Source organism: Trachypithecus francoisi, unplaced genomic scaffold (assembly GCF_009764315.1).
Source record: "Trachypithecus francoisi isolate TF-2019V2 unplaced genomic scaffold, Tfra_2.0 Lachesis_group0, whole genome shotgun sequence".
Classification (NCBI taxonomy): domain Eukaryota; kingdom Metazoa; phylum Chordata; class Mammalia; order Primates; family Cercopithecidae; genus Trachypithecus; species Trachypithecus francoisi.
Window position 1 is genome coordinate 15,862,356 of NW_022681453.1, and position 14,123 is coordinate 15,876,478.

The 14,123-nt window shown below is 49.2% G+C and overlaps 1 protein-coding gene across 5 annotated transcripts in view; it reads right to left on the bottom strand.

The window, feature by feature from the left end:
- Positions 1-6,149, bottom strand: part of CDC25A (cell division cycle 25A) — a 33,482-nt gene extending 27,333 nt beyond the window's left edge. For 2 of the 5 annotated variants that reach the window (XM_033205928.1, XM_033205902.1), the window contains exons 1-5: positions 5,489-6,122; positions 4,431-4,507; positions 1,972-2,014; positions 1,165-1,201; positions 11-112 (exon numbers count right to left, since the gene is read on the bottom strand). In XM_033205928.1, coding sequence (XP_033061819.1) covers positions 11-112; positions 1,165-1,201; positions 1,972-2,014; positions 4,431-4,507; positions 5,489-5,658 — 429 coding nt within the window. In that variant the 5' untranslated portion in view covers positions 5,659-6,122. Of the gene's footprint in view, positions 1-10; positions 113-1,164; positions 1,202-1,971; positions 2,015-4,430; positions 4,508-5,488 lie in introns of all 5 variants that reach the window. The other 3 variants (XM_033205936.1, XM_033205919.1, XM_033205912.1) reach the window with 2 other exon arrangements.
- Between the last annotated feature and the right edge of the window lie 7,974 nt (positions 6,150-14,123).

Sequence of the window (14,123 nt, forward strand, 5' to 3'; positions counted from 1 at the left end):
TCATGCTCACATTTTCCTTGTTCTCATCTGGGTCGATGAGCTGAAAGATGTCATGGTCGAGAGAATCAGAGTGGCTCCTCTTCAGAGCTGGACTACATCCCAAGAGCTTCTGCTATCAAAGTGAAAAAAGAAAATAATTAAGGCACATAAATAAAATTTCAGTGGAAAATTCAGTTCCGAAAAGAAAAAAGGGGGGCTGAGTAGGGGTAGGCTAGCTCCTCACACACTGCAGTAGGTAATCAGTAAATGTGGCCAGGGCTTCATCATTCCATGGGTTTACAGCTAACCTCACAAGGTCTACAGCGCCCCGCTCAACAGGGATTACAGTGCCAAGTCAATCCCCAAATAACATTTGCATCAAAAGAATCCTTCCGGGTTTAATAAAGCTCTGTTAGAAATGGAGGACAAGGCCGGGCGCGGTGGCTCAAGACTGTAATCCCAGCACTTTGGGAGGCCGAGACGGGCGGATCACGAGGTCAGGAGATCGAGACCATCCTGGCTAACATGGTGAAACCCCGTCTCTACTAAAAAAATACAAAAAAACTAGCCGGGCGAGGTGGCGGGCGCCTGTAGTCCCAGCTACTCGGGAGGCTGAGGCAGGAGAATGGTGTGAACCCGGGAGGCGGAGCTTGCAGTGAGCTGAGATCCGGCCACTGCACTCCAGCCTGGGCGACAGAGCGAGACTCCGTCTCAAAAAAAAAAAAAAAAAAAAAGAAATGGAGGACAAATTCCTCCAGGCCAAGCATCTTGAGTACTTACGAGACTAAGGAAAGGCTGGGAATAGTGGCTCTTGCCTGTAATCCTAGCACTTTGGGAGGCCAAGGCAGGAGTTTGAAACCAGCCTGGGCAACAGAGTAAGACCCCCGTCTCTACAAAACATACAAAAAAAAACACGCCAGGTGTGATGGTGTACACCTATATATAGTCCCAGCTACTCTGGAGGTTGAGGTTGGAGGATCACTTGAGCCAGGGAAGCAGAGGTGGCAGTGAGCCAAGATTTTGCCACTGCACTCCAGCCTGGGTGACACAGCAAGACCTTGTCTCAAAAAGAGACTAAAGAAAAGTCGTTTTTACTCTCTAAATTAAGTGTCCTATCAAGGTCATGCTGGTAGCTAAGGAACGGGTAACAGGTATTAGCTCAAAATAAACAAGGAACTAACTTACAGGTAGGGAATGTATTCTTCTCACAGGATTTTCAAGGCTGTAATGAGACCAGAAGGTAAATAATGAGAATAAAACAAGTAAAGAGGTATTCATATTAGCAGAGAGACAGTGTTTAGCCTGTAGCTTGGGGGTATAGTCACAGACTCCCATTTTAGGCAAGAGATGGGAGAATAAATTTCTGAAGCTGTCTTATTCTCAGGAGTACCCCTAATACTAGGCTTCTAGGTGAAAAAAACAAACCCATGTCTTTTCTTAAAATACACATGTTCGGCTGCATGTAATCCCAGCACTATGGGAGGCCGAGGAGGGTGTATCACGAGGTCAGGAGTTCGAGACCAGCCTGGCAAACACGATGAAACCTTGTCTCTAGTAAAAATACTAAAATTAACCGGCTGTCGCGGTGTACGCCTGTAGTCCCAGCTACTCGGGAGGCAGAGGCAGGAGAACTGGTTGAACCTGGGAGGTGGAGGTTGCAGTGAGCCACTGTACTCTAAGCTGGGAGGCAGAGTGAGACTCTACCTCCAAACAAAAAAAACCCCACATGTTCTTGTAAGGCTATGATGTCAGAGCACAGAGGAAGGGTTTGGGTAAGACCCGAATAGAACACCAAAATTATAGCTAAAATAAAGGGAGAAAAGTTCTGAAAATTGCTGACATAAACTATTCATTCTTGAGATTCCAGAGTGTTTCTAGGGACAGCTAAACCCAGGGCTCCAGTCAGTGTATGAAGAACTTCATTTAAATAAGGTATTTAAGTTTAGACACGTTTTTTCTAAGTACAAACATTTAAAAGCAGTGAATACGTACTTTTCTTTACTGTCCAATGGCCCAGGAGAATCTAGACAGAAACCTATGGAAAAAAACAAAAAAACAAAAAAAACAACTTCTCAAGAAATAATACAAAAACACCATTTTGTCATTAAAATTAAAACACTAAAGAAACTACTTGAGTCTTTATTTAAGTCAGGCAACAAATACTCATGGCTTGTACTTTTGCCAGAATTGATGTCATGGCTATTAGATTGTCAAAAATGTCATGTTTGTACAAGTCTGAATAATTTTTTCATAGTGTATTTACTGTTTTTCCTCCATTTGCAAATAACATCAAGGGAAACAGGATTTGAGAAGAGGGTGAATAAAACTGATTCGTATCATGATTGTTTGGTTCTTCAGATAGAAGTGACCCAGATAACTTTCTATGAGTTCCAACCACAGAAACAATAGGTACCAAATTTTCTTGGCATAGGTTTTAAATATTTTATCTTGTCAAATCATATGGGGTTTGAAAAATACAACTACTAGGCCGGGCACGGTAGCTCACACCTGTAATTCCAATACTTTGGAAGGCTGAGGCAGGCGGATGGCTTGAGGCCAGAAGTTCAAAACGAGCCTGGGGCAACACAGCGAGACTTGTCTCTACCAAAATTTAAAAAAAAATGAGTTGGGTGTGGTGGCACGTGCTTGTAGTCCTAGCTACTTGGGGAGGCTGAAGTGGGAGGTTCACTTGAGCTCGTAAAGTTGAAGCTGCAGGGAACCCTGATTGTGCCACTGCACTCCAGCCTGAAACCTGGGCAACAGAGCAAGACCCTGTCTCAAAAAAAAAAAAAAAAAAAAAAAAAAAAAAAAAAAAGGCCAGGTGCAGTGGCTCACCCCTGTAATCCCAGCACTTTGGGAGGCCGAAGTGGGTGGATCACCTGAGGTCAGAAGTTTCAGACCAGCCTGGCCAACATGGTGAAACCCGTCTCTACTAAAAATACAAAAACTAGCTGGGTGTGGTGGCCCGCACCTGTAATTCCAGCTACTAGGGAAGCTGAGGCAGGAGAGTTGTCTGAATCTTGGAGGCGGAGGTTGCAGTGAGCCAAGATGGGGCCACTGCACTCCAGCCTGGGTGACAAGAGTTGAGACCTTGTCTCAAAATGAAAAATACTACTAGTCATGACATGCAAGGCAAACACTTGCTGCCTTTAACAAAATGACACCAAGGTGTCTATCTCAAAACAGGCAGCAGGGTGAAGGAGACACTGTTCAGCATTACTTATATGCCAGCTCAGATGACGCAGACCCACCCACCCATAAGCTCACATGTCTATGTAGCCTTATGGAAAGTGAAGTGTTAGAGCTCTTGCTCACCACACTGCTACAAATGACAATCCTATCCCCAGTTCTATATTAAATTACATTCTACATACAGAAGCCTACATTACATTTTAAGACTTTTGCAGCCGGGCGCGGTGGCTCACGCCTGTAATCCCAGCACTTTGGGAGGCTGGGGTGGGGGGATCATGAGGTCAAGAGATCGAGACCATCCTGTCTAACACAGTGAAACCCCATCTTTACTAAAAACACAAAAAAAGTAGCCGGGTGTGGTGGCGGGTGCCTGTAGTCCCAGCTACTCGGGAGGGTGAGGCAGGAGAATGGCATCAACCCCGGAGGCGCAGGTTGCAGTGAGCCAAGATTGCGCCACTGCACTCCAGCCTGGGCAACAGAGCGAGACTCCGTCTCAGAAAAAAAAAAAAAGACTTTTGCTCTTGCAGTTCCTTTAACCTAAAGCATCTTTGCCCCAACGGTCTTATCTGTACAAATACAGATAAAATGCAGTAATATGAATTCATGAAGAATGAAATGCACTGGCAATTTCCCCCATAGCAGCATCACTGAAATGATTTCATGACACTGTACTTCCAATAATTTGACCTTGTATTTTAGCCAGTAAGATTGCCTGAATGCCACTTACAGTGGTATGGTGAATTTTACTTTACTATCCATCCTTAAAGGGCAAGCCCACACCACCTCCTTACAGACATTCGAAACCTATTTCCTTTCTTCATAAATAGCCACAAGGGCTCCTTTGTATTCTTCTTAATAATGTTTATCAATGGGCATGGTGGCTTGAACCACGGGAGGTGGAATCACTTGAACCCGGGAGGTGGAGGTTGTGGTGAGCCAAGATCACGCCATTGCACTCCAGCCTGGGCAACAAGAGCGAAACTCCATCTCAAAAAAAAAAAAAAAAAGTGGCCGGGCGCGGTGGCTCAAACCTGTAATCCCAGCACTTTGGGAGGCCGAGACGGGTGGATCACGAGGTCAGGAGATCGAGACCATCCTGGCTAACACGGTGAAACCCCGTCTCTACTAAAAAAAAAAAAAAAAAGTTTATCACCCAATGCCGTGACTTCCTCAAGTTCTAACCAAAACTAACCTCCTGGGTGAAAAGGCATGTTTCAGGAAATTCACAGTATTGCTCCCCACACAACAGACTTAAATACCTGAATCTGTTGACTCAGAGGAGCCCATTCTCTGCAGATTACTGTTGTTCTTCACCTCCAGTGGTTGCTCATAATCACTGAAACCAACAGAAATATACCATGAGTGATTTATAGGATATAATTAAAAGGTCACATGCAGGAGATGGGCCATGAGATTAAGCAGCAGCCACTTTAAGAAGCAGATTAAGAAGCAAAGATCCCACTTTGCCACTCTGAACACCCAATTAGCACTTGGGCAAAGGAGAAAAAAGGAGTGGGTGGGCATGGCCTTGGACCACACTGCAGGTTATGATGGCTATGGCAAATATTGGGGTATTTCCTAAAATAAGAGCATGTGTCCTAGGTACTGTGACCGAGTCAGGATGAAAGTTGAACAGGACACTTTCTGCTTTTCAGAAGTTGGGAAATGCACAAGACATGTGCCTAGCAAACGGGATGCCAGAGACTGAAGGGAAAGTAGTTCTTCCGCCGGAAACACCGTGGGATGCATTTTTTGCTATCAGGAAAAGCCCAGGAAGCTTTCAGAAAGTTAGGTAAAAAGACCTGGCCTTAGGAAAGCAGCAGAGTGGACATCAGGAATGTGCACGGGTCGAGGGACTGAGATGATTTTACATAAACGCCAGGAAAGAAAATGCCATGGTCCTTTATTGAGAAGGAACAAAGATCACAGCAAACTAAGATCCTGAGGGTGGTTTAGCAAAGGGTGAATGTGAGTGCCTATAAGAGCCTGATTTTCCCCGCGGGGGTAGATTCCAAAGAGCTTCCAGGGATAGAGGCAGAAGTAGAGTACGGAGCAATCCGAAATGGGTGAAGGTGGGCCTGGCTCGGGCTTAGGCCCGAGATCGCCACCTCTTTCCCTGGGAGGTCCGGACCGCCTCTCCCGCCCGACATTCCGCCCGGGCGGGGGTGCACATGGTGGGCCCCAGCCCGGCTGTCCCCGAGCGGCGAACCCGCACGGAAGGGTCTCGCCCTTCTCCCGGTCCGTTTCCCGGCCTGATCTCCCCGAGGCCGACGCCGAGGCCAGGGGCCTGGGACACCGCCCGCCGGTCTCTCCTCACCTGCCCAGCCCCTGCAGCTGGTCCATAGTGACGGTCAGGTTAGTGACAGGCGACAGTCCCCCGGCGGCTGGCGCGCCAAATAGCGCCTTCACGACGGGCTGCGGCGCGGGAGGAGGGCTGCAGGCGAAGAGCAGGCGGCGGCGGTGCGGGGGCTCCGGGCCCAGTTCCATGGCGGCGCCCGGCCTCGCAGAGCTCCAGCTCCCTCTTCCTCCGCCTCCGCCTCTGCCGCGACCGCCCCGCCCCGCACACACCGGCCTCGGCCGCGCGCCACCGGCGCCCGCGGGTCAAACACAAACACGACTCCGCGGTTCAGGGACACGGCTGCCGCGGGCAAGCGGCGCGGCCGGGCGGGTGTGCGGACCCTCCAGGCGCCAGCCACAGGCACGGGTGCTTCCCTCTCACACCGCGAGGCCAGCGGGCGGGCGGGCGCAGGCAACCTGAAGATTAAATCCAAACAAACGCGGCGGGTCGGCGAGAGAAGGCGGGCGAGAGCCTCGAGGCAACGGCCCAGACTCAAGCTGTCTTCGCTGTTCTCCCACCCGCTTGCCCAGCTCTGGGTAGCAGAAAACCGAGCCGACCTCCACCTCTTACCCAGGCTGTCGCAGCCAACCTGGTCTTTCGCGGTAATAGCAGCTCAGTGGGGGCCACTGCTGCCCCGCCCCCCTTTCCTAGTTGGCGCCAAACGGAATCCACCAATCAGTAAGCAACTTCTCCTTCTCGCAACCGAATGGCAGCTAAGCTGGGCCAATGAGAGGGGAAGAAGGAAGCGGCTCGCGGGACTCTGCCAGGTCATCCGCTCTCAGAAGGGGGCGGAGCCTAGAGTGGACTGGCGCGGATCAAAATGAGCGGGGGATCAGAGGTCAATGAAAACTCCCAGCAGACCCTGCGAGACACTGCTCGCGGCTGAAAGGCCCCCTTGTCCCGTCGCATGCTGGGAAGCGTAGTTCCCATCGCGAGCCGCAGTCCAGTTAGCTTCGGCCTCCGTTGGGCCTCCACTACCTCGCCCCCAACCTGGCGCCCCACACCCTGAGGGAATGTGGAGGCTAAGGTAGACCTGTGGAGGTCTGGCCGGATCCAGCCCTGGCTCGGCCTCTAACCATGCAGTATTGTGGACCCCTTTCTTCCGCCCCGGGTCTTCAGGCCCCAATTTATAATGAGGGAGGGAATGGAATGACCCCCAGGACTGGACTCGACCACCAGGGCCCAACTCTGGAGGGCTCACAGACCCCGGGTGCTGCTGGCCTTATGGGATTTGAACCCCGCAGTACAACATGTGCTGTGGGCCTCAGCATTGTTTGCTCACTTCCATTCTAGCCCTTATTGGATTCTCTTAGAATCATTTCTGTCTTCCCACGACTTCTTAGCCCCCTGGGAGCTCCTAGAGAGCAATAACAGCAAATACAATAATAGCAAATAATAGCTAAAGTTTACATAGTGCTTATGCACTTGACGCTGTTCCCAGTGTGTTAATCTGTATTAATTCATTTAATCTTTACAACTCTGTGACATAGAATTATCCCCATTTTCTAAGTGGGCATATTTACTGTTATAGCCCCTGCACCTGTGGCAGTTCCTGAATGATTTTGAGGGCCATAAGTGCATGATTTAATTGCAACCTACTGCTGAGCGTAGTGGTTCACGTCTATAATCCCAGCACTGCGGGAGGGCCAGGTGGGAGGATTGCCTGAGCCCACGAATTTGAGACCAGCCTGGGCAACAAAGTGAGACACCCTCCTGCCCCCTATCTCCAAAAAACAAAAACCCTACAGTTTGAAAAGCCATGATGGACAGGTGGAAGCCCCCAGCCTTTGGCCCCAACACCAGACCCTTCACAGTGGGGAACCTCCCTCTCAGGATTCATCTCCTTTTCTGTGCACCAGTGCTCCACCACCCAGGAACCTCCCTTCCCTCCAGAAACCCCAGGCTATTTAGGCCTCTCTGCACAGTTCACATGGTCTGTGAACTGTTTCCTGTCGTATCTCTGAATACTTTCCTCTCCTCCTGTATTTTGTGTGGTTTAATACTTGGCTCAACATTCCTGTTACCGCATTCATTCATCCAACATATGTTTATTCAGGGATTACTAGAACAAAGTTAGTGCTTGAAAAAATGCCACAATCCCTGCCCTCAGGGAGCTCTGGTTCGCTGAGCATAAAGCTCCTAATAATAATGAAATTATTACCATGACAATAGCTGTGGCTCACGGAGGGCCGGTGGGCACCTAGAGGAGGGGCGGAGACTGGGGAAGGCAGTATGGTGTGGGGCACATCCCAAAGGAGATTTAAGCTGAAGGTGAAGGTTGCCGGAGAAGGGGAGCTTGGAACTAGGGGGAAGTGCTTTCTAAGGAAAGGGTCCTCAGCAGCCAGGAGGTGAGGAGGAACGCTGTACTTGCTGGGAACTACTCCTGCGTTGATCCAGTCAGTTCTAGAATGGGCACATGGGAGTGGCTGTGAGGGACAGTTCTGGAAAGGATTGGACTTTGCTGAAGAGTTTGGTCTTATCCTGTGGACAGTGGAGGGTGTGGAGGGTATGTGATAACCAGATCAGATTTGCTTTAGGGTGGATCAGTGGAGGAGAGTGGGGAGGCCTGAGGAACAAGGACTTTTGGCTGTCCAAAAAGTCTGGGAGATTCTGAAGCAAGGTGGGGGCTCAGAGACTGAAGGAAAGGAATGACCCTGGGAGCCCTGAAGGAGGTAGATCTCATCAGATTTTGATAATTGAGAGTTAAGATTGTAGGAGGCTAGAGGGAAGGGAGGAGGCTAGAATGATTCTTAGGTAATGATTCAAGTACCTAGGTGGATGTAACATTTCAACAATTGGAGACATAATTCTTGGAGGAATTTGATGAGCTCAGTTTTGTGCTGGTGGCCTGGCTGGGGGGTGTAGTCAGGAGACAGATTTGGTGTTGATTAGCATAAAGATGGTAATGCCCACTGAGGATGTACAAAGGGTTTTTAGGACTCTGGATCTGGGGAGCACTAGCATTGAGGACTTCATGTAGTGGGACAGGACCGCAAAGCTGGGGCTGAGAAAGAAATCACAAGGGAGCAGTTGAGTCCATAGTTCAGAGGTACACCGAGGAGAGTCACTGAAGGTGGCCGGAAGGAGGTCATGGGCAACCATGGAAATCGTGGGAAGGCGAGGAGGTGGCCACAGAAGGCTGTGGGAAGGGAAAAGTTGGCACAGAAGCTACAGTACAGTTCAAATGTGCCAAAATGCACATGCACAAATATTCATGGCCATGTTAATCATTGTAGCCCCAAACAGAAAGCAACCTAATGCCCATCAACAATTAAATCAGTAACTAGAACAACGTTATTTTATACAGTGATGAAAGGGACAGAAGCACTACCCACAGTAGGAGTGAATCTCACATCAATGTCAAACATAAGAAGGAAGACACAGAAGAGAACATGTTGTTTAGGTCTGGCTCACACCTGTAATCCCAGCACTTTGGGAGGCTGAGGCAGGCAGATCACTTGAGGCCAGGAATTCGAGACCAGCCTGGCCAACATGGTGAAACCCCGTCTCTACTAAAAAAAAAAAAATATATATATATATACACACACACACACACGCGTGCGCGCGCATATACATATATAATACACACAAACATATATATACACACACACACTACATACACAAAATTTAGCCATGCGTGGTGGCACACAACTGTAATTCCAGCTACTATGGAAGCTGAGGCATGAGAATTGCTTCAACCCAGGAGGTGGAGGTTGCAGTGAACCAAGATTGAGCCACTGCACTCCAGCCTGGGTGACAGGGCGAGACTCCGTTTCAAAAAAAAAAAAAGTTAGTTATAGTACTAGTTACCTTTCAGAAAGATGGTGGTGATTGCAAGGGGCCATGAAGGGGATATTGGCAACTGTTCATATTCTGTTTCTTATTTATTTTTCACTTTTTGAGACAGAGTCTTGCTCTGTGGCCCAGGCTGGAGTGCAGTGACATGATCATGGCTCACTACAGAACTTCCGGGTTCAAGTGATCCTCCTACCTCAGCTTCCTGAGTAGCCTGAACCAGGCATGGACCCGTAAACCTAGCTAATTAAATTTTTTTGTTGTTGTTTTGTTTTGTTTTGTTTTGAGACAGAGTCTCCCTCTGTCGCCCAGGTTGGAGTGCAGTGGCGCGATCTCGGCTCACTGCAAGCTCCGCCTCCTGGGTTCCCGCCATTCTCCCACCTCAGCCTCCGAGTAGCTAGGACGACAGGCGCCCACCACCACGCCCGGCTAGTTTTTTGTATTTTTAGTAGAGACGGCGTTTCTAGACCGTGTTAGCCAGGAGGGTCTCGATCTGCTGACCTCGTGATCCACCCGCCTCGGCCTCCCAAAGTGCTGGGATTACAGGCTTGAGCCACCGCGCCCGGCCGCTAATTAAAAATTTTATTTTGCCGGGCATGGTGGCTCATGCCTGTAATCCCAGCACTTTGGGAAGCCGAGGTAGGTGGATCATGAGGTAAGGAGTGCGAGACCAGCGTGGCCAACATGGTGAAACTCCATCTCTACTAAAAATACAAAAAATTAGCCAGGCATGGTGGCGCACGCCTGTAATCCCAGCTACTTGGGAGGCTGAGGCAGGAGAATCGCTTGAACCCAGGAGGCAGAGGTTACAGTGAGCTGAGATGATGCCATTGCACTCCAGCCTGGGCAACACAGCAAGACTCTGTCTCGAAAAAATAATAATAATAATTTTAGCCGGGCGCGGTGGCTCAAGCCTGTAATCCCAGCACTTTGGGAGGCCGAGACGGGCGGATCACGAGGTCAGGAGATCGAGACCATCCTGGCTAATACGGTGAAACCCCGTCTCTACTAAAAAATACAAAAAAAACTAGCCGGGCGACGAGGCGGGCGCCTGTAGTCCCAGCTACTCGGGAGGCTGAGGCAGGAGAATGGCGTAAACCCGGGAGGCGGAGCTTGCAGTGAGCTGAGATCTGGCCACTGCACTCCAGCCTGGGTGGCAGAGCAAGACTCCGTCTCAAAAAATAATAATAATAATAATAATAATAATAATTTTAAAGACGAGAGTCTAATTGTGATGCCCAGGCTGGTCTCAAACCCTCGAGCTCAAGCGATCCTTCCGTCTGGGACTCCCAAAGTGTTAGGATTATATGTGTGAACCACTGCGCCTGGCCACTTTCTGTTTCTGGATCTGGGTGCTGATTACCTGAGTGTGTTCACCTTGTGGAAATTCACTGAGCTACACACTCAAGATTTGTTGGCTGTTCCATATGAATGGTGTATTTCAATGAAATATTTATTATTAGTGATAAAAAGTCTTTCCTTGATGCCACTTTCCCCTCCAACTATATTAATTCCTTCCCTTCACAGTAAAACTCCTGGCCAGGCACAATGACTTACGCCTATAATCCCAGCACTTTGGAAGGCTGAGGTCAGGAGTTCAAAACCAGCCTGGCCAACATGGTGAAACCCCATCTCAGCCGGGCATGGTGGCTCACGCCTGTAATCCCAGCACTTTGGGAGGCTGAGATGGGTGGATCATAGGTCAGGAGTTCAAAACCAGCCTGGCCAACATAGTGAAACCCCATCTCTACTAAAAATGCAAAAAATTAGTGGGGCGTGGTTGTGGGCACCTGTAATCCCAGCTACTTGGGAGGCTGAGGTAGGAGAATCACTTGAACCTTGGAGGGGGGAGGTTGATGTGAGTGGAGATAGCGCCACTGCACTCCAGCCTGGGCGACAGTGTGAGACTCCCTCTCAATAAATAAATAAATAAATAAAAGAAACCCCATCTCTACTAAAAATACAAAAATTAGCCAGGCATGGCGGTGTGCACCTGTAATCCCAGCTACTCAGAGGCTGAGGCAGGACAATCGCTTGAGCCGGGAGGCAGAGAATGCAGTGAGCAGAGATCAGGACACTGCACTCCAGCCTGGAAGACAGAGTGAGAGTCCCTCTCAAAAAAAAAAAAAAAAAAAAAAAAAACCAAAAAAACATGCCCGGGCGCAGTGGCTCACACCTGTAATCCCAGCACTTTGGGAGGCCGAGGTGGGCGGATCACCTGAGGTCAGGAGTTCAAGACCAGACTCAACATGGAGAAACCTCATCTCTACTAAAAATACAAAATTAGCTGGGCATAGTGGTGCATGCCTGTAATCCCAGCTACTCGGGAGGCTGAGGCAGGAGAATTGCTTGAACCTGGGAGGCGGAGGTTGCGGTGAGCCAAGATGGCGCCATTGCACTCCAGCCTGGGCAAGAAGAGGGAAACTCCGTCGAAAAAAAAAAAAAAAAAAAAAACATAGTAAAACTCCTCAAAAAAGTTGTCTCTAATTTCTCTCCTCCCATTTTCTCTTGGACTCACTCTCATCAGACATTGATTTTCCCCACTCCATGGAAGCGGCTTTTTTTTTTTTGAGATGGAGTCTCACTCTGTCGCCCAGGCTGGAGTGCAGTGGCGCAATCTCGATTCACTGCAACCTCCGCCTCCCGAGTTCAAGTGATTCTCCTGCCTCAGCCTCCCGAGTAGCTGGGATTACAGGCACCCACCACCAAACCTGGCTAATTTTTGTATTTTTAGTAGAGACGGGGTTTCACTGTGTTGGCTATGCTGATCTCAAACTCCTGACCTCAAGTGATCCGCCCGCCTTGGCCTCCCTAAGTGCTGGGATTACAGGCGTGAGTCACCATGCCCGGGTGGAAACGGCTTTTGTCAAGTTCTCCAGGGATCTTCATTTTGCTGAATAGGGACCAATTTGCAGTCCTTGCTTTACTCCACCCAGCAGCCACCTATTATCCTCATTGTGTGCTTGGCCACTCCTAGAAACATTTGCTTTGATTGGGTTTCAGAGCACCACTCTCAGATTTTCCTCCTCTCTCCAGTTGCTCCTAAAAAAAGTAAAAAAAAAAAAAAAAAAAAAAAAAAAAAAAAAAATGATGCCGTGGAGAGGTCATGATGGAGGGAATCCACTGGCCCCTTAAGGTGGGAAGCAGGCATCCAGGCATAGCAGGAGAGGACAGCCCTGGACTTCCTGCAGGAGCTGGGAGCTCCTTCAGGGCACTATGGTCCCTTGTTCCCAGCAGCCGCATAGAGCCTAGCTCATGGCGACAAGGAGAAATGTTTGTGGAGTGAATAAAGAGTAAGACTTTGAATGTTATCCTGAAGGCAGTGGATTTAGAAAGAGTCTCTGAGAAGCCATCATTCCTCCCCTACTTTTCCCCATGGAAGATAGACTGGATTATGGCTTGGTGTGGTGAGATGGGTTCCTAGGGTTCTTTTCTCTTCCCAGAAGGTTGGGGAAGGACTTTTTATCCCACTCTTCCCATTGGAGGGCATTGATGTAGCACCCAGGAAGGCCACCAGAGGGCACTATTTTCCCAGGAGACCATTATTTGAGAAAGAATTGAGAGTTGCTTGTAGAAAAGAATAAAACTTAGCACATGTGTGAGAAACCAAATACACCCCTCTTTCTGGGATGTTTCCAGAGCCTTCTTCAAGGTGGGACATGCTCAGGGCCAGGAGCCTTACACCTGTGTTGTTGGTCTCATGTGGCCCTGTATCTTATGTCGCAGCCTCTTTTTTTTTTGAGACAGGATCTCACTCTGTCGCTGAGGCTGGAGTGCAGTGGTACAATCTCTTGGCTCACTAAAGCCTCAACCTCCTGAGCTCAAGTGATCCACCCCACTGCCCTTCCCAAAGTGCTGGGATTACAGATGTGAGCCACTGCATCTGGCCTGTGGCAGCCTCTTGACGACTCTTGGTCTCAGTTGTACCCCTCCAGAAAATGGGAGTAATGGCCCCTAGCTGGTCTCCCACACAGAGGCATCAGCAAGAGAAAACACAGCAAGTAGTAGAGATAGTGTTTGGAAGTTTGAAATAAAATATACTGGAGAAATTCGAGGGGTTGGCCAGGTGTGGTGGCTTATGCCTCTAATCCCAGCATTTTAGGAGGCTGAGGCAGGAGGATCACTTGAGCCTAGGAGTCTGAGACCAGCCTGGTTAACAGTGAGACTCCGTCTCAATATTTAAAAAGAAAAAGAAAAAGAAATTCGAGGGGTTGCGAATCCTCACTGTCTCCCGCACCCCACCCCTGTGCTAATTGTGTTTCTGCATGTATGGTTAGTTCATTCCTCTTTATTGACACACACTACTGAGTGTATGATGCTACAGTCATGAACACTGTTTTTTGTTTTTGTTTTTTTTGAGACGGAGTCTCGCCCTGTTGCCCAGGCTGGAGTCAGTGGCGGGATCTCGGCTCACTGCAAGCTCCGCCTTCAGGTTCACACCATTCTGCCTCCACCTCCCGAGTAGCTGGGACTACAGGCCCCCACTACCACGCCTGGCTGTTTTCTTTTTTTTTTGTATTTTTAGTAGAGACAGGGTTTCACCATGTTAACCAGGATGGTCTCGATCTCCTGACCTTGTGATCCACCCGCCTCGGCCTCCCAAAGTGCTGGGATTACAGTGTGAGCCACAACGCTCGGCCCTGAACACTGCTTTGAGTGGGTGTCCAACGTTAACGTTCTGTGGAAGGTGATTCCCTAGTAGGTGGAGGTGATGAGTTAGTTCAGAGCCAGTGAGCAGTTCATGGAGGCCACTGGGGCAGGAGGGAGCCCTAATAGGTTCTGGAATAGGGTGAGGATTTCATTTCAAAGGGCTAAGTTT